The sequence below is a fragment of the Pimephales promelas genome, chromosome 3 (genome assembly GCF_988280905.1).
Source record: "Pimephales promelas chromosome 3, fPimPro1.hap1.1, whole genome shotgun sequence".
In the NCBI taxonomy this organism is placed as follows: Eukaryota; Metazoa; Chordata; class Actinopteri; order Cypriniformes; family Leuciscidae; genus Pimephales; species Pimephales promelas.
Window position 1 is genome coordinate 24,831,701 of NC_142771.1, and position 20,744 is coordinate 24,852,444.

General features: G+C 37.1%; 2 protein-coding genes across 5 annotated transcripts; both read left to right on the plus strand.

Annotated features, from left to right (window-relative positions):
- The first annotated feature begins 1,459 nt into the window (after positions 1-1,459).
- Positions 1,460-9,330, plus strand: pax10 (paired box 10). Its single transcript, XM_039686883.2, has 8 exons — positions 1,460-1,585; positions 3,379-3,544; positions 4,020-4,187; positions 4,956-5,038; positions 5,168-5,324; positions 5,613-5,683; positions 7,796-7,937; positions 8,120-9,330. Exons 2-8 carry the CDS (start codon positions 3,439-3,441, stop codon positions 8,218-8,220), a joined length of 828 nt encoding a protein of 275 aa, XP_039542817.2. The 5' UTR covers positions 1,460-1,585; positions 3,379-3,438; the 3' UTR covers positions 8,221-9,330.
- Positions 9,331-11,211: 1,881 nt separating this feature from the next.
- bcl2l12 (BCL2 like 12) lies at positions 11,212-20,487 on the plus strand. 4 transcript variants are annotated; one of them, XM_089128573.1, is made up of 8 exons: positions 11,212-11,370; positions 15,392-15,566; positions 15,986-16,250; positions 16,744-16,948; positions 19,233-19,343; positions 19,617-19,690; positions 19,872-20,129; positions 20,253-20,487. In XM_089128573.1, the coding sequence occupies exons 2-8, from the start codon at positions 15,394-15,396 to the stop codon at positions 20,292-20,294; spliced, it is 1,128 nt and encodes a 375-aa protein (XP_088984699.1). In that variant the 5' UTR covers positions 11,212-11,370; positions 15,392-15,393; the 3' UTR covers positions 20,295-20,487. The 4 variants fall into 4 exon arrangements, with proteins under 4 accessions (XP_088984699.1, XP_039542808.1, XP_088984698.1 ...); XM_039686874.2 differs by lacking the exon at positions 11,212-11,370 and adding an exon at positions 11,382-11,511; XM_089128572.1 differs by lacking the exon at positions 11,212-11,370 and adding an exon at positions 12,685-12,799.
- The last annotated feature ends 257 nt before the right edge of the window (positions 20,488-20,744 follow it).

The following is a 20,744-nucleotide window of genomic DNA, read 5'->3' on the forward strand; positions in this document are numbered from 1 at the left end:
GTCACATGATCCTTCAGAAATATATGATTTGCTGCTAAAGACACATTTATTGCAATTGTACTGCTTAGTATTTGATGAATAGGAAATTTGAAAGAACAGCGTTTATTTCAAATAGAACCATAAATCATAAAAGCCTTTATTGTCACTTTTTGATTAATGTAATGTGTCCTTACTAAATAAAGGCATTCATTTCTTCAGTTCTTATACTGAACCCAAACTTGTAAACGCTTGTGTATAAAAACTACATCTGATCTACAACTTGTAAAATACTACATTACTCATCACTGTAAAAAAATATTGTTGGTTTAACTTAAAAAAGTAAGTAACCTAGTTGCCTTAAAATCTTAAGTTGATTGAACTGGAAAAAGTGAGTTAATACAATGGAGATTAATTAATCATCAGAAACTCAAAACAATAAGTTATCTCAAGTAGATAAATTATTTAAGTTGATTTGACAAAAGAAAAAATATTGTGATAACAAATCTTGAAAATATTTTTTACAGTGTACTACACATTTACTCATTACACATGATTCTTTCGAGATTCATTCTTAACAATTGCTTTTTTTGTTGTATATTTGCTGAGGTCAGACATTTTTCCACACTGTAAAAAAAATATTTTCACGGTTTGTAATCACAACATTTTTTTCTTTTGTCAAATCAACTTAGATAATTTATGTAGTTCAGATATAACATAATATTTCGAGTTTCTGGTGATTAAATTAATCTCCTTCATTGTATTAACTCAATTAACTCAATAACTTAAATTTTTCAATTTCAATGAACTTAAAAATTTAAGGCAACCAGGTTTCTTATTTTGTTAAGTTAAACCAACAATATGTTTTTACAGTGCAGTTCCTTGTCACTTGTCTGAGAAGCTTTTGACTTCTTAATGAGAAGTCAAAGTGTCAGTGCTCCATTTATATCAGCACACTGGATTTAGATTACTTCAGATGAACATATTTAAAGAATCTAAAGGGAAAATAGTTAATATTTTTATAGGACCCCAAGTATATCAGCAAAGTAGATGTCATCAGCACGGAGGGTTAACCCACCACTGGCCACAGGCCGTCACAGAGCAGGTGCATGATCTAAAGCTCTCTCACAGCTCTTAGGTTAGCCATTTTTGCAAGTCCGTATCTACAAACAGCGAATTGCCTTTGTGAGACTTTAGAAATAGCTTTACGTCTCCTCTTTTTCTGTCATTTTTTGCCTCCACCTCTCTCTCTCTCTCTCACTTCATCACCCCTTTTCCTGGCATTAAGTCCAGACCTGACACTGACACTGACTCTGTGTGTCATCCCTCTCTCTCTCTTTCCCTCTCTCCCTCATTGCTTCAAGGGCCAGAGTGCCTGCAGATGCATTTCTCTGTAGCCCACTACCCCTCCCTCGCCTCCTCTCTTTCGCCCTGTCTAACTCTCTCCATCTTTCTCTCCCTTTCCTCTCCTCCCATGCTCTCTCTCTCTCTCGAACACAGTCTAACATTAACAAAGCGAGAGAGCAGAGAGAAGAAGAGAGGGATGAACAGAAAGTGATAGAGACACTGAGCAAGTGTGGACCACTTTTACAATTCATTCATCTATCAGGTGAGTCTCCTTACTTTACTGCCGACACAACGATTGAGACACTGACAGAAACATGACTCTTTTAATGTAAATAACAAATAGAGTGAGGAAAATGACTGGTTAGTTGTAGAACGCTTATGGCAGACTTGACCTTTGACATTTTCTGTTTTGTGTGATGCCACCAAAGGCTAAATTTAAATAATTGAAATGTGCTCATATTCATCTTGGCCCTGAGAGTCATACAGTTACTTTTTTATGTTTTGTTTCTCCTTCCATACATCTGTGTATTTGTCTGTTTAGTAGTCCTAGATCTTCCTTTTTTTTGTCTCTCACAACCCATGCAAATATCATCATGCGAGCACTTCTACGTCATCTTTAATGATTAGATCTATAGTATTCATGATGACGGCCTCCTTTCTGTGTATGTTTTACATTCAGAACTTTTTTTCTGACTCTTCAACAATATTTATTTATTCAGCTGAACGCTGCTTTATAAATGAATGCTGGATACACTTACATTTCAGTTGGTGGCTTCACGACACAAAACGTAGATTGTGTGCCATTGTGTGCGGTGTATCTATAATTATCTCTTTTGTTTTGTTGGAGTGTGTCTTTCTCTGTTGTGTAAAGCCTGTGTGTGTCTGTGCATTGTTGTTAACATTAGTTGACAGTATTACTCTCTCCAGTCATGCGTGTGTGTACGACGATGTCAGACTAGATGTTCTGTACTTCTTAATTACTTGCTCTCTGTGTTTGTTTGTGTGTGTGTGTGTGTGTGTGTGTGTGTGTGTCTGTCTGTGGGGGGTTAATGTGTGTGCACGTGTGAAAGATAGATGGGTAAAGACAATTGTGACCCATACTTTAAAGAGCAGATGGGTCATTCCATTCATTTTAATTTGATATGAAATTTCTGTAAGATTTAAAAATATTCTGTTTTCTGGGCATATACTGTTTTAAGTGTTAATGAATTACATTGTGCAATCTTAATTCATACATTTTAATATATGCTGGGTTATGTCTATGGTAACAGGGTTGACATTTAACTGTTTAATTTGACATTTAAAGCCTTTCATTACTGATATTTTTACGTATAACTACTTTTAAGTTAACCGTTGTTTATTTTCGGAAATCATAATAACAGGGTTGACATTTTAAGATATGCATAAATGGATAAAAGTTTGTGGACTTTAACTTGTCATTGGAAAGTTAACTTCTTAAAGGACACTGATGCCATTTCAACTAAGTTATTTTAATCTATAGAATAGTAGGCACACAAATAAAACTTTGGTTTTTATTGAGATGCTAAAATGCTAGCTTTTGATTTTGTTTTCAAAAATTGTGCATACCCTCTAAAATATGTTGGGTTGTTTTAACCCAACTTTGGGTCAAATATGGACAAACCTAGCCATCGGGTTACATTTTTGTTTATTACATTTTTAACCCAAAGTTTGGATTTGTCCATATTTGACCTAAAGCTGGGATAAAACAACCCAACATTTTTAGAGTGTAGTTGCTGATAATGCAAGATGATGTTGGAAAAGCTTATTGGTGTGTTTATATATATATATATATATATAAATTAATATGCCACCATTATATATGTAAGTCCTTTTTTACCGATATGCATATGAGACAAAACACCCGTTTTGTAGAATGACCCAGATCTGTTTATTCTCAGTTACAAAACATTAACATAATCAGCAAATCAGCAAAACCTTTTTTTTTTGTCTTAAAACCATGAAGAGGCAAAAAGAATTAAATATGACAGCTGTAAAATATTTTTCACAGTTTTGCTTCTTTTGTCCTTCATTCAGTGTTGGAGTGGTCTGGATGAAAGAAGGAGAGGGTCAGTGTTTTCTCACAGGTGACATTTAATGTATGAGAATCTGACTATGCTGAACTTACAAAACAACTCCAACTGGACTGGCCCAAACAACTGGTACCACCCGGCCGACACCATCACCCCTCAACACGGAACAAGTATGTGAGCGTTGGTGAATTATCTCTGTATCTAGCACCTCAGCATGTGAACGTACACCGTGTGTATGCGTGCCAGTGTTTTTGAAGTCAGCTTTGGGGTGAACCAGCAATTCTTTTACTTGACTGAGCACAAACAGAGGGTGCCAACAGCTACACCATCAGCCACGCATGTAAACCCACACCCACATACAAACACGGCAGTCTCTGGCCTTGACATCCTCTGTTTCATTACAGGAAGGCGGAACTAAAGCGAACAGACATTAGACAGAATTAGATGCCCATAATACAGTTGCTGCTCATTCACACGTACATAAATAAGGTCAAACTGTCAAACACAAGATGCTGCGGTGCACTAGAATTACACAATCTTCAAAGAGACAGTGCTGTCTATATAATTACATACACATTTGCACACTGAAACGCAGCACTCTTACGAGACTCTCTAAAGTTGAATGTTTTTCTCTTCTTCTCTCAGATGGTTGCGTGGAAGATCTGAATGCGCAGATGGCCGGAGCAGGGGAAGGAGTGGTGCCGGGAGAGAGGGATGAGGTGGACGAGTCACAGCTACACCTGCAGCTAAAGAGGAAGCTGCAGAGGAACCGCACCAGCTTCACACAGGAGCAGATCGATGCCCTGGAGAAAGGTGTGACTCAAAGCGCTGGCTCAAACTGAGCTCTCCATGCAAAAAAATCTCAGTCCTACTACAGAGGATACATATTTTACATATGACTATTTTTTTAATATAGTAAATCATGACACCAGGGTTGATATTTTCAGATAAAAAAAAAAAAATTATAACAACAAGTAGTTACATTATGAGCAAGTTATTTTGATCCATAGAATAGTTCATTACTTTCAAAATGGAGAGTTACAATAATAACAGGGTTCGCATTTTTTTAAGGAATTAATATGAATGTACTGAATAAGATAAGAATAAGAAAAATGTACTGTATTTTGTTGATATGTTGAAGTTATTTATTAATACGCTAAATTTGGCATTAGCTTTTCACTGTTAAAGTCCTTTTTTCCATGCAAAATAATCTCAATCCTATATTGTGGATACTGTATGTGTTCCCTTTCTTATTCTTTCATGTTTTGTCTTTTACTCTACTATAAAAAATAATAATAATTGTGTCCCATTATTTACTCATCCTCATGTTGTAGCAAACCTGCATGACTTTTTCTTCTGTGGAAGAAAAAGAAGATGTTTAAAAATATATATACATAATTGCTTGTTTTTTTCTTCCATACAATGAAAGTCAATGGGGTCCAAAGTTGTGTTCTGTACAGAAGAAAGTAAGTCATGCAGGGTTGGAAATGACATGACAAAATATAATTTTTTTGGACAAACTATCCCTTTAATATTTTAAATATTAAAAATATTTAAAAGTCTATTAAATCTGTTTTCCAGAGTTTGAGCGGACTCATTACCCAGATGTCTTTGCTAGAGAGAGACTGGCAGCAAAGATTGATCTTCCAGAGGCTAGAATTCAGGTAATAGTTTTCCTTTAGCATTTTAATTATCTTCTTCGAGATTTGAATTGTGTTAATTCTGATCTGCCTTTAAACAATACAGAGAGACACTGTCCATTATGCACTGACCCATTTTGGGGTGATTGACAGGTATGGTTCTCCAATCGGAGAGCTAAGTGGAGAAGGGAGGAAAAGCTGAGAAATCAGAGGAGGTCAGGGGGCACCAGTTCCTGTTCTCAGACACATACTCCCCTAAGCACATCCTTTAACTCCCCTGTATATCACTCCAATCATAGCAACAGCTCAGGTATGTCTTATGACTTACTTCACACAATTAGAACATGTATGGTTTGCTTTATAATTATTGAAAGCAAGATTTCTCCATTGTTTTCTCTCCTATTTTCATGCATTGGTGTTTGTTTCACTTTGTCCTGTTCGTTACTCTTTCTTCAAATTCTTCAATTCAAATGTCAGTGTCAAAGTTCTTTATTGCCATGATTACAGTATTGCCAAAGCAAGCATCAATAAACACAAAAGCAGTCGTAATAGTAATAATAATGAGCTGATTCTATCCTCTTCTGTTCTCTTATATAAGGCTCAATGCACAGTCGGGGTGATTCGTCTCTCTCAGCCTATAGCTCTCTGTCTGTCTTCTCCAGTATGCAGGTAATTCATGACCTCCTTTGCAGTATACCATAGTAACCTTATAAGGTGTCTGGCCTGATGCTCATATCTGTAATTTTACATTAGTGTTTAAAAGTGTATTTTTTGTGTCTGTTATGACTTATTGGCTAATACTGGCATCTAGTGGTGTGCAAGAGTTGTATGTTACAAATGCCACTGTATTAAAAGTGATTGTTTCACACCAAATTAAAATGATGTCATCAGTTTACTCACCCAGTTAATTTCATTGTTCTGTGGAACTTAAGAGAGAGTATTTTGAAAAATGTTTCAGAGGGTTCCCCCCTCCCCCATTCAATGTAAGTCAAAGGTCACCAAAACTGTCTGGTTACCAATCATTTTCATTTGGGGTGAACTGTCTCTTTAAAGCTTTAGTCAGGAATGATTAGAGCAGTCCATTTACAAATTAGGCTACTTATGTACAGGTTCTCTTAATGAATCTTTCAAAAAAGACTCACAAATTTGACAAATCCCCACATGGATGAACTCACTGAATTAAACAGAGGGGCTTTTTAATAAATAAATAAATAATAATAATAAACGCTGCACTTTTAATGTAGGCTATGCAGTTAGCGTTTATTCATAGCAATTGTATTTTAAAAAATACAGTTTTAAAGTAGGCTACTGTCAGCTACTGTGTGCAAAATATAAACAGAAATCTATTCTTTTAAGACTACGTTTATTTTTAATGTCTTAATTAAAAAATGATGCCCTCTCAAACATAATAGCATCCGCCTTTTTGTTTCTTTAAAACATGCAAAAGAGAGTGCTTTCTAAAATAGTAAATAATGCAGACAGAAATTCCAGTAGGCTACACGCATCTATCACGCAAGGTAAAACAGTTCTTTATTAAAGGGTAACTAAACCCCAAAACAACTTTTTTTAGTTAATAAGTATCTGTAAGACTGGGGCTTTATTAATGCTGTTCAATAATTCTAGTAATTTTTTGACATTTGGGTGTGTTTTAATTCTACAATATATGGTGTAAAAAGTGCTGCCCTCTTAAGGTTGAACTGTGGCTACTGCAGTTGACTTTTCCTATTGGAAGTTGTGATGCCCTGTGATGTAACAGGCACCAACTAACCACGCCCTTGCCAACAGAGAGACCGTCTCAGGTGCACGCCCCCCTTCGTCGGGGCTCTGCCCACTTTTGCCAGTAGCACCTCAATGCAGAACATGAGATCCATGGGGAGGAGTCGGATCACGATCCAAGGGGTGGAGATGGGTAGGATTAGGGTTGGGTTTAGGGATTAGGGGTGGGTTTAGGGATCAGGGGGCGGAGTTAGCTAGGTTTAGGTGTATGTAAGGAGTTAGATCTGGATCCGACTCCTCCCCGTGGATTTCATGTTCCGCAGTGAGGAAGATCTCGCATTTTTCAAATATTGCTAGTGGGTGGAATCAGGCTCTGACCAGGGGTTTAGTTCCACCCAGAAATGAAAATTCTGTCATCATTTACTCACCCTTGAATTTCTCTCTTCTGCTGAACACAAAGGAAGATATTTTGAAAAACGAAATACTAAAAATACTATGGTCCCAAACTTCCAATCTTTCTTCAAAATATCTTACTTTGTGTTCAGCAGAAGAAAGAAACTCATACAGGTCTGCAAAAACTTGAGGGTGAGTAAATGATGACAGAATTTTCCATTTTTTGGTGGAGTCCGCCTGATATTCAAACTCATTTAAATTCTTTTATGTATAGCGCCCTCTACCGTTGCTGTGGAATATGCACAGGCTGCTGAAGTTTCTAAAAATAGACACTCGCACCGAGTCGCACGTATACAGCTGGTTTACAGTTCAACTTCAACAGTTCATTTTTACTCTAGAAATCCACTTCACTTCCTTTAGTCAAACATGACTTCAAATTCAATCACGTCATAGCAACACACCCACTACAGTGCCTGTAATGCTCGGACTTGACTGTGACTAAGACATTGATCTAAGACACTATCATAAAAACTTCAGAGTAATCTTTTAAACTTGTATGGTTTTTATTTTTTTATTAGAAGCTGTCAAATTAGTTTATTTATGAATATGTTCATACTATAAATGAAATGAGATGAGATTAATCTTTTTTCACCCTTCTTTCCTCTCCACTAGTCTTTGCCCTCCCAGTCCACTCCAACTTATTCCTGCATGTTACCTCCTTCTCCTACGGCCCTTCCCCCTCTTTCTCGTAAATTTGACTCCTCATATACCTCTCCCCACCTTCCGCCCCCACCGACGGTGAGCACAAACACAGGTGAGTGAAGATTTGTAACATCCACCCTCACACACACACACACACACCGCATATGAATACTGTAATCCAAAACACTGTGAATGTGATTTAACTGCTTTGTGGTTTCCTTTTGTGTTACAAATCTGTGGTCAGAAGTGGCCATGTGTGAAGAACACAATGATAAGCTCCCGTGTCTCTTCCAGGATTCTTTGCCGGTGTTTCCGCAGCAGGGCAGACTGCAGTTCAAGGTGGCGATCAGGAGCTGGGACAAGGTCTGGGTCAGTACTGGACGAGACTGCAGTAAACAACACACATTATCATTATCAGATAAAACCAGCAGAGCTTCAATCAGCAACTTTAAGCAAAGTATTTAACAAAAAATGCATCAGGAAACCCAACTTATTTAGATGATTTACACATCAGGGAAGCAGACTATGTAAGCCATAATCCTGTATAAAAAAAAAAGATGTGGACATCACAAACCTGCACATGTGGAAGAGAAAATGGACTCCAGCATTTTTGACCTGCACCTTTATAGGACTAGTCAGCAGAACAATGCCAGACAATAGCACAGTATCATTCTCAGATATTGGTGAGAAAACAGTGCACATCTAAAAATGCCTCATGTTTATAGAACATAAAAATATTTTTTAATTGATGTGCCAATTACAATCAATATGACAAACAGCAAGTGACCAAAATGAGGATGTTTTAAACGGCATTTGTGGTTATACACAACTGTTCATAAGTTTGGTGTTGGCAAGATTTTTTTATATCTTTGGAAAGGCTGCATTTATTTGATCACAAATACAGTAAAAACAGGAAAGTATTCATATCTTAAAAGAAAATCCTACTGACTCCAAACTTTTGAACGGTATAGATTAATGGTATTGAAAATAATGGATTTTCAGAAGTCTATTATGAGCCTATCAGTTACCAGTCCATCATAATATAGCACTGACGTGGAGAAACCAATGACAATCAAGCTTGAACCTGAGCTAAGCACTGACAATCAATCAATTGCACAAAGTAGCTTAAAGAATCAAAACAACTCCATGTAGCCGATGACAGTCAAAATACATTATTGCGAAAGGCTGCAAAGACAATCAAACAAACAACTAATCATGTGTAATATACTGAAGTTAATCTAATGATTTATTACTGTACATTGTTATATGGACATTACTGTGATTTGATTCTTGCTTTATTTCACCACTCTGTAACATTCATAGGTTTTTTCCCTGTCAGATCCCATGAACTAGATTTGTATGTTCGAATGTGTGTGCATATGAAAAAGAGAGACAGAGATAGGGAGAGAGAGTGATAATGTTACTGTATTTATTATTAGAAATGTGAACATTTTAGTGTAAGCCCTTTTGTGGAATATCTTAACATTGAAATAAAAATATTACAGTGAAAAGGAACATGGATTAGTGTCTTATTATTCTTATGCATTTGCATGTACACTTAAGTGCATCTCCCAGAACATTCTTCTATGACTTTATGCATGTCTGTCTCCCCTCATCTTTATATTTTTCTCTAGAGTAATGGTGAATTGGTTCACTTGCAGCCGTTTGGGTTGTGTTTACTTATTACTGTCAACGAACAGTAGCATTTCCTGCCTGTGTGCTGGTGGATTTCCTGTTTTTGTTACTCACGTTACCACACCCATTGAAAATAATGTTCTGACAAAGTTATTCTCACAGGGACTCAGATGCAGACAGTACAGGAGTTATGAATAACTTTTGATGTAATAAGATATATGTTTTTATCTCACATACCAGAACATATTTATAGAAAATATGGCCACTTGGCTATATATTTAACCAAAAGATATAGATTCAAATTAAAATCTTTTAAAAATCAGTTTGCCGTTTGTCCTTGAATTTCCTTTGGCACTCTCGCAAGGAAACTGGAACGGATACACTTAGAGGTCTGACTCTGGCCATATCTGAGATGTATCCTCCAAATTTCCGGCGCACTACACTTGATTAGTTTAATTAAGGCCGATGTTAACGAGCTGTGGAGACTGAGAGGGCAAAAGCACGCAAAATTCTCTGTTTGAGCAAAGGTCACTGTAATAGTCACGTCTCTTCTATTCCCACAAGGCCTCCAGTCTCCAATCAGAGCATGTTTTATCTAGTTTGTGCGAACATGGGGTCTCCTCCCTCAAAATCATCGCTCCATCTCTACCCCTCCCTCTATCTGTTCATCTCTTGCCCTCTGCCTGTCTTGGACTGTGGTTCTCAAGTGAATAAACACATCCTCTGTTTCTCAGGCTAACTTCCTGGAACAGCTGAATGTGACAGATACAAACTCTGATACATGTCTAAAACAATATTCCAGGTTATTCAGTACAAGTTCATCTCAAACGGCAATGTTTGTGGCATAATGTTAATTACCACATTTTGACTTGTTCCTGCTTATCTTTAAAAAAGCTACAATATGGGTTACGGTGAGGCACTTACAATGGAAGCGAATGGGGAAAATCTGTAAATGTTAAAATACTGACTCTAAAAAATATGCATGTTAACATAATTTTGCTGTGAAAATCGGCTTACAAACTATTTCCAAGTCAAGTTATCCGATTTCACAACCCTGCCCCATGTAATCCCTAAAACCCTCAAATAATTGTAAAAAATTATGAATTAAACAGATTTACAGCTCATAAGTTTTAAATCCTCCAGAACTTGGCCCCATTCACTCTCACCGTAACCTCTATTTTTGCATGTTAAATACCAATATGATTTTTCTTCTCTTTATTATTATTTTTGAAAGAATTCAAGGGCCGAAATTAGTTTGAATGGTATTCAACCGCATATGCTATGAACGCTGCCAACTGATCTTGGTAAAGGAATATTCTGGATTCAGAAAAACTCACTTAATATTACATTATTACAGATGCTCTTTTTAAATTCAAAATGACTAAAATATTGTGCAGATGGCAGGTTGGCCTAACTAATAAAAGTACAGGAAGTTAGATGGCACACAGGTTAAGTCATTGGGGGTCTAATCATCTATTGCAGAAAATACACAATTAGAAATTTAACAATATACACGATAGGGGTAGCCATTTTCAACTCTACAACCACATTTAGAGTCCACCAAACTCTCTCTCTATCTCTCTCTCTCTCTGTGTGTGTGCGTGTGTGTGTCTCTCTGAGAGTTCTTTGCTGATTTCCTGTCACAGAGGAAGTGCCTCACCCAGCTGTGTTGCTCCCTATTGGCTCACAGTCAGGAGAACAGTGATTTGGGGCTGATATGGTGGCCGAGCGAGGGATAGATAGAGGGAGTGCAGAGCGAAGAGAGGGAGAAGCAGTCAGGACAGGTCAGAGGGTAGGCAGGAAGAAGAGAGTGCACAGCTAAATAAAGACAGACAAGATGAAGAGAGCAAGTGAAGGAGGGTGCAGACTCAAGAGCATATCATCTCTGCTAAAGAGGAAATAACTCTGAGGTAAGACATCTGAGAGCAGATGAAGCTTCGGAGAAGAAAAAGATAGTTGCACGGACAGATATGATTTTACAAAGAAAAGGCTTGAGAGGTTGTCAACTTTGGATGACAAAGGATGTTCCTGTGCAGAGAGGCTTTTTTATGGTAAATACAGATCTCATTTTAATTTCTGCACTGATATTCTCCATAGCCTATATGTGGCATTGCGTTATGATGAACATCATTGCGAGCTTTTGAAACTGTGTGGACTTTCAGTGTGGACTAGTTCCTTGATCTTTCATTAACTCTGAATTTCCTCTTGCTGCTTTTCACTCTTATTTAATAACTGTGATTCAAGTTTCAGCTTTATTTCACTGCATATTTGAGTTTTTACCACCCTGGATTTCCTCACTGACCTTTTCTTTTAATCCTTATCCAAATTACTGTAACTTATGTACTGTAACTTATGTAGCTAATGTTTGACTTCATCGTATGTTAGTTACTATGCCTCTATTCCTCTGTCTGATGGTCCATCTCTGTCTCTCCCAATCCTTGTACCAGTGTCTGATTTACAGATGACGCTGGACGGGGTTTGGGGGGGGCCGAGGGAGGACAAATGCTCCCCAACTTCCCTGTCATCCGTACCAACATTAGTATACTACCAGGCATCAGATAACTCTCTTTTCTGAATGGCTCATAAATGTGTTTTTTCCCCCCTGAAAATAAACCCTGTTTGGTAAAATACACACCTGAGTGATTTCGTTTTTCAGTTGTTTCATGTAATTTCATTTCAAAATTTTCACTTATTGTGATTTTGCATTTGTTTTTCTTTATCATAAAGTAGAAATTTGTTTTTAACACCACCATGCAAGACAGATGTGCAGGTAAATAAACATTCAAATGACAAAGTAACATCAAAACTTAAAGGGATTAATTCCCACAAAAATAAAAATGTTGCCATCTTATACTCACCCAGGTTGTTTCAAACCTATATGAGATTCTTTCTTCGGTTTGAACACGAAAGAGGATATTTTATTAGTCTATAGATAACAGTAGCCGTTAACTTTTATAGGCCTTTTCCCGACCGTCAACTGTTTGATTACCAACATTCGTTAAATATCTTATTTCGTGTTTAACCATAGAGAGTACAACAGAAGAAAGAAACTCATACAAGACAAGGAACTTTGAGGATGAGAAGCGATAAACATTTTCATTTTTGTGTGAATTAAAGAGTAAAATAATTTGTCGTGTTTATGGTAGGTCACATAATGTATCTTTAATAAACTAAAAAGTTCATTAATATACCAATTGAGCATACGATACTGGAAGATTAAACCTTCTCCAATGGAAAAAATTCACCCGTCCCATTTGACTCGTCCAGTGACATGCGCAGTGCGCACCACGTAAGACGGTCATTCCGCAGGTCGGACTTGTTGACGCGGTAGTGAAACCGGTAAGCTGAAACTTGGTTTCGACAGTGGAGTGGTATCTAAAACATCGATATGATTATGAATCACCCTCAGACCTGATTTGATTCAGTTTGAGGTCTGACCTAACTTACCTCTGAACTCTCCAATAACATTAGTCTCAACAACCAGGTCACAACTGACTCCTCGTCTGAAGTTTAGCACAGTTCGCTGCTGAGTCGCGCGTTAATGTTTCTGTGGTTTTTTTTTTTGTTTGTTTGTTTTTGTTTTTAGTATCCGCGTTATAATATTGACCTTGTCAGTGCGTTGTGTTGCTTTCTGTGTTTACGCGTCTTGACTCTGCTGATTTGGACATCGAGGTGGTGACATATTTGCCAGGTATGAATTAACTAGCAAGTTACTTGTGAGCTTGAACTTTTGTACAGGTAGCCTACTTGCTGGTGATGCTTTCATCAAAGACTGACCGATGTCCACTTTCAACTGTGACTATGTACTCGAATTCGGTTTTTTTGGGATGATCACGAAGTAGCCTTATCACGAAATCTCGAATCTGTTGTGGCAGAATGAACGTAAAGAAGCTTAAAATTCAGCTTTCCCTTGGTTTCAAAGACTACGCTTAAGTTTGTCCCGGACTAAAACTTTTTGAGACGTCTTTACTAAAAGCAACTTGCACTGACTTAAAATATGTCAGTGCCATTTTTTGGTCTCAAGATGCACACACCAGTAATAAGGCACCTTCATTCACGCGACCTAAATCTCCCAATTTAACTACTTCCTGGCTTAATCTAAACCATGTCTGTGAAACCAGGCCTTATCTCTTTGCTAATTTTAATCAAAATATATTTAGGTTGAATTAACTTGATATTTTCCCAATTACACAATGATGTTTTTGTACGAACACACACACACACACACACACACATGTGACTGGTAACATAAGGGTTGCGGCCCTACATGTGCTGTGTTGTAAAAACTAAAGCAGGGAGCCACAGTCACCCTATGATAATGATAAACCTTCAAATGTTTCAACTTTTGTGTTTGAGAAAGGCAAGCATAGAATAAAAATACATTGATTTTTAGGTTCATCACTTACTAGCATTTATGGAAACGTGCTTCATTTTTTTCATAAATTCATCAAATACCATTCAAGCCAAAAATGTCATCAATCAGCTTTTGCAATGCAGAAAATTCCTCCTTTTAACTGGATTGTGAATGCAAGTAGTAAACATGCCACAATAGCAGAAGCTGGGTGAGGGTGTTTTCTCGCTTCTGCTGTGAAATCCACACTTGCAATTAGTTGGAAGCTGCTTAGAATTGATTTGTTATTGGGTAAGTGTAAACTATCTGGCCTTAGATCACCTCTGAGCTGCATAGTTATGGGAATATCTAAATACAGTAAAAAAAAAATCATAATTATTTTAAACACAAAGTCCAAATTAGCATAGTAGTTTTATATATTAGTTAGTTATAGTGTCATAAAAATGAACAGGGTCTAGGCTCATACAAGTGGGATGAGAAGAGGAAGATGAACCAAAACATGTAAATATGTCAAGTGTTTTGAGTTGTAAAACTGCCTTGGCCTGCATAAGAAATAACAATAACATTATACCTCCAGTAAAATTTTACCTGATTAATTTACCAGTGTAATTAAGGTCTGATGAGTCGTAATTAAAAACCTGTAAAGTAGGTTTTAATGAAATGCACTTAGGGAATGTGAGACATTATAGGAATAAAAATATGCTTTAGGCTACACAAACAGTTTTTTTTATTTTAGGCTTTCATGCCAAATAATAGCCTAATATTATTTTTATTTTCCCTATTTTTTTTGTTCACTTGAACTCTAATATATTATATTTTATATGTAACATATGTCATAAAAGAAACCATGGGGCAAGTTAAGTCCAGTTATCAGGCATCATAGCGGTCACATCGGTCTGTAACATGTATCACATTTATTATGCGGCCAAAAAAGTTGTTATATCTGATCTTCAATTCATTGATCATTTCAAGTTACTTGAATGCTTTTACAATCAAAATGCTACAGGTTCATGCTGGTATTATTGAAAACCCTACTTGGTGGGCAGTGCACTATATTAGCCTATACACACACATTAAAAACTGTAAAATAATCCAAGTGTTCAATATTATTAGAAAATGAATGTATTTCTTTGTTTCTGTCAAAGTGCTGAGCTTGTCATCATGTTTGAGATGTTTGTGAAAGGCTATACATGACGTAGATAAAATGACTGAGGTAAACGGACTGGAACTTCCAGCTCTTACTTGTGTTTTTGTGTCTTTGTATATTATACTTTCATTTCCTTCCACTATTAATTAAGGTATTGTACTACTCCTCTTTAGATACAATTGATTATTGGTTGTATTTTAATGCACATTTTCTTCACTGAAGAGAAGACCAAACATACAAAGTGTACACTGACCTCCAATTAATCCTCCAATAATCATTTAATTAGTCTCAATAGAGATTTGAGGCTCTGGATTAGTATAACTTGTGGAAATTTCATCAGCAGTTCATTGGAATTCTGCTGTGGTGGTTTGTATTGCGTAGTCTGAAACTGTTTTCATGTTTTAAAGAGTTTCTTGTTCCCTCTCTGTCTCAGCGATGGCAGACGTGGTGGTTAGGCCTGCATCCCCTTCTCAGTCCATCTCTCTTCTGGAGATTAAAGCGGAGACGCGGATGGTGCTGAAGTCTTTCCTGCGTCACTCGCTCTCGATTGCTCCTGGTGAGAGGCCTGGAAGGATTGGAGGAGAATACAATGACCCAAACAAATTCAGGTGACACAAATAATTCAAACACATACATAATTAAACACTGTCATGATGTGAAGTAAAACAACTTCATGTCAGACTTTTGTAGACTAGCACTTCTGACTTCTGACTAGCACTTGAAAATTGTTTTAACAAAGTCCGCCTAGAATCATATAGGTTATCTATCTCTGTAACTTAAAAAAAGACTTGTGTTGTAAATTAAGGAAGATTTGCCGGAAATACTGTATGTTATAGTGTTAGTTATTTAATCAATCTAATCATTCTTTTCATCTGTTTTTCATTTGATTATTTAAAAAAAAAATAATCTTTTCTACTAACATAATTTATTCAGGGGTCCAGGGAAATGTTGATGTAATAGACATAAAAGAAAATGTTCTTTAATATTTTGGAAATGAAAAAATCTTTCTCTCGCTTCCTTTTCTTAGTGCCTATAAAAAAGATAAGATAAGGAAAGATGCGAATGGATGGGACTCTTTGGATGAGGAGATCAGTGCCGCAGAGGAGAAGAAACATGGAATAAAAAATTTCATAAAACGAAGATTGAGAGCCCGTTCATCCACAATCCGCCATTCTAGGAAAGTCAGTAGCGCTGACCCAACTCCAAACAACAGCCTGGAGAAGCAGACTCAGCTGGGCAAGTCCGACAAGCCGTCGGCGAGTAGAACACAAAGTTTACCCAGGAAAACAGAGGTTTATAAAAAAATTAAACATTACTTCTTTTTTGTCAAACAATATGTGTGCAATCTGCCCTGTTATTTAATGTTTCTTCAAAAAAAATCTACACTGCAAATCATTATAATAATCAAAAGCTTTACAATTTCAAAATAATTTCTGCTGTTTTCAGTATGGCAAAAATAGGCTCCTACTTTTTTCTCAACACTTCTGCTTGTGCTTGTGTTGGTAGTGTGTTACCTGTTAATATGGGCACCAAAATAAATGCTTTGCCTGTGCTTGCGGTGTGAAACAGGCAAACACGATTTATATCTGTATAGACTAAAAACTGCTCTTGTTTTATCTGGCCCATGGAGTGCAAAGCTAATTAAAAGCTTTTTTGGTTTCAGTTTTAAGAATTTCCTGATCCTTCAAGGAGCCAAAATGTACTTATTTTTAGTTTCTTCTTTCTTAACAATATGGGATTTCATATTTCTATTCAGAACTTGTAAATGAGATGATTTTCTTTTAGGAAGAGATAGTCTCTCCATCATCTGCGTCTGACGAGGAAGGTGACAGAAAATCAGGGAAGAAAAAGAAGAAAAAGCTTAAATTATCTGAGATTCTCAAAAAAGTGTCTTTTAAAAAAGAAGAGCCTCGTCCTCGGCGCCCGGCCACGCTATCTTTAAGAGATGCTTCAGATGTTCTACAACCTGAGGATTATCCTGCTTCACCATGTAAGTTTCAGACGTACAAGATATACAGCCTGTTTTATGGATATAGAAGTTGAGACACAGGAGGCACTGTCAGGAATGTGTTCTTGATTTGTTTTATGCCTATAAATACACTACATTTGGGCGGTTAGATTTATTTTTTTATTTTTTTAAATTTTGAAAGAAGCTTCTTATGCTCAACAAGACTGCATTTGTTTTTAAATAGTTAAAATGTAATATTGTGAAATGTCATTAGAATTGTTTTCCATTTTAATATAGACGAATCCGGCGAAACTACCGGAAGTAAGCGGGGCGCCATTACTGAGCTGTTGCTGGGCAGCGTTGCGCCATTGCCTCCTATTGTTTTAGTTGCAACTTGCGTCCACTGGAATAAACAGCCCGCGATTTACGACTGTCACTAACGTTACAACGTTATCCCTTGTATAATGTCGAGTGGGTAAACAGTTTCCGTTATAAATTGTTTCAATGGTGGCAGTAAAATTTCAATTTTGAAGAGAAAACACTGTGAATACCCCGGGTCGACTGCCCCTGTCTGGTGATTTCCTGGGCGAGTACAAGACGTGGACATTCGCGTATAATAACAATTATTTAATGACATAAGTAAAAAAAATATAATAAATATGTGATATAGTAATCAGCAAAATCTCCTCTCTTGCTATTTTTTCTATTAAATTAACATGCTATGGTCATTAAATGGCTTTCCTGAGCTAAATGTAACGTTATGTGACATAATTGTTCTCCCGCTGTTATATTGACCTCTTTCCATGGTTTAAAAACACTAATTGGTCGATATTATGTATACTTTCTAGCTGTAACGTTACCTTACCCTTGCCTGTTGCAATGTGAAAATGAGATAAATAATGGACACAAATGAAAAACATGAATTTGTTTATTTGATTTCATTCATTTATTTATTTATTGTTGCCAAATGGACAGATCTTTTTATAGTTTCCTCGTTAGCAAACGTTAGCCTAGCTAGCTTGCCAAGCTATTTTCATAAATAACGTTAATCTGTAAGATCGTTTGTACCTTCATCTGTGACTGGAGGCCACTGCAGTCACAGATCAAACCAACAAGTCATTCTGCCTGGCTGTAGCTGTCATCGAGGGTGAGTTCGCGTTATCACCGAGGTTTGTTTACATAGCGGTGCATATGTCGATATGCCTGTGTAACAGCTCAGTAATGGCGTCGCCACAAGATGGCAGCCTACACAGAACGCTCGTCGGATTCGTCTATATCTTAAAGGTGCTCTAAGCGATGTCGGGTGACGTCACTTCTTGTTGACGTTCGAAGTATTGTCAAACAAAACGGAGTCTAGCTAGACCTCATCCTGTCCCCTCTCCTGTAGTTTTACTGATACTTCATTCAAGTTGTAATGGCCAAGTTAGATAAATGCTTTCATATAATGTAGAAAAAGAGTAACATTACCAGAAAAACACAATAAAACGTTTTGCCACCCGATGTTGTAACTTTAGCGCCCATAAGGACGCAATAATAGCAAAAAAATGTTAGCTTTGCATTTCCCAGTGAGCGTAAACTAACATTATCTGAATGTCGGATTGGAAGCCCTTCTGCCGCAGGAGATCTCGCCACTTTTAAAAGGCTTTTCTAATGTAAATTCGGGACTTCGCGCATCCCTTATCCTTTTCCCTCTTCTTTGCATTTTTGCAATCTGTTCATCGGAACTTCGTCTCGTTGTTCGTGTGTCGGCCATATCAAACTTAAAGAGTTATAATTCTAACTTCCCTCTTCATGCTTCTCTCTCCTCCACACCCCCTTCATGTGTATGCGCACAGCACTAACCACCCAAATCATTCTAGTTGGTTATTGGCTGGATCACTGTTTGTTTTGTTTCGTGGAGCGGGTTGGGCAGTTTGTTTTTGTTGCCGTTGGTGGAGCCTGGACTGTCTACAGAGACCGTGTTTTTTTTTTTTTTACAGTGTGTTCAGGGGACAGCCAGCTAGCAGATAGTGAGGAGATGTTTGCTCTGTGTCAAAAAATGGTTTGGCCTAAAAAATGCGTGACATCGCTTAGAGCCCCTTTAAAATGTAATTTATTTCTGTGATGCAAAGCTGAATTTTCACCATTATTACTCTAGTCTTCAGCGTCTCATGATCTTTCAGAAATCACACATCATTCAGAAATCATCCTCATCATCACTTTACTATCACTTTTGATCAATTTAAATGCATTCTTGCTGAATAAAATTATTAATTTCGTACTGACACCAAACTTTAGTACGATATGAACTCTGCTCATGATATTATGTAATTTTTTTTTTCCTCAGCCCGTCCTCCTGAGTTTTATGATGATGTGGCAGAAACTTTGGACAGAATTGCACAGAAACACAGTGTAAAAAAGAAATCCCCTGTTAAACCTGAGCCAAGTCCACCCAAAGGTACATATAAAAGCATAAACTGATGCAAAACTTGTTTATGACCTGATGAATTTAATATGTGTGAAGTACATTTTCAGTGGAATATCAAAGCAAGAGCAGACCAGTAATGTTACGTCACATCTTGCTGTTTGATTTAGTTATGGAAAGGGATGTGATTTAACAATACAGTGCTTGAACAATAGCTTATTGTTATAGTGGACTGATGGTCTGACTGAGGTCTTTTCACTTGTTTTTGTTTGGAGATTAGGTTACACTTCTTCTTTTTGTTTGCAGTAAATGACAAAGAAGCTGTGGTTCAGCAGCTAGTTCAGATATTGACTTCAGAGGGGGATACCATTAACAGCAAGGTATATTCCCTGATCTGAGTTCACCTTTCTTTCTAATCATTTTTATATCTCTCTAGGATATAGAGTAAACTTTGCTCTTAAAGCAGCTCTTGGTTCTTTATCGTAAAGTTTTAATAGAAGTCATAAATTTTGAGTTTTTGACTATTTATAGTCATATTTTGAGTTTCATATTTTGTTGTAGATAAACACCAACCCCTTCCTGCGGTCCACCCTCTCCCGCATCTCCTACGCTTCTTTTGCCAAACTCCTTGACACGTACGCCGGTCAGAGTGAAGAACCTCCTGTTCCCGCACCGGTCAGCCCTACGCTGCGGCGTCTCGCCATCACCATGGACGTGTCTCGTCGAGTCGTCACAGCTACTGGTGTTCAGCGTCTCACAGGCTATGCTGAACGCTACATGGAAAGCTTTGCACCATGGGTGAGGAGCCACGGAGGATGGGTGAGCAGTTTTTGCTATCTAACTTTTCCTCAGTCTCTCTTTGGGATGTTCATCTGCTTTTTTCTTCCAGAAGGGGGCACAATTGTGTCAAGTAATCCTCTCTTTTTGTGTCTTCTTCCACAGGATAAAATTGCATATTTGGATGAGGTCCTGGAGTGTGATTGACCTCAGACCTTTTCATAATGAACTCATGAAAGTTCTCAAATCATGTAGCATGACCTCTGTGAGGCAAAGAAGAAGACTGGGGAATTGACACTACTTGATTAGAAATTTTCTCTGCTGATGTATTTATTATTCTTTTGTATTTTGGATGTTTTTTATGTGACATTTTATACTAAAATACATGATGCCAATCTTCTTCTTTTGTACTGCATTCTTTTTTATTTGTAATGACTTTAACCGACGATAATATAGTACAGACCATTGGTTTAGTATAACAAATCATCAACTCTTAAACATTTAATTTCCATTTATAGGAAATTTACATTGATTGCATGTTCATCGCAAGCAGTTATAACGGTATTTAACAAAGAGTGCAATAATTCTAGGATTTACATTTTTCACCTACTGTATAGCTTTACTTTATATTCATTTAATCTTATTTTTCTAAGTACA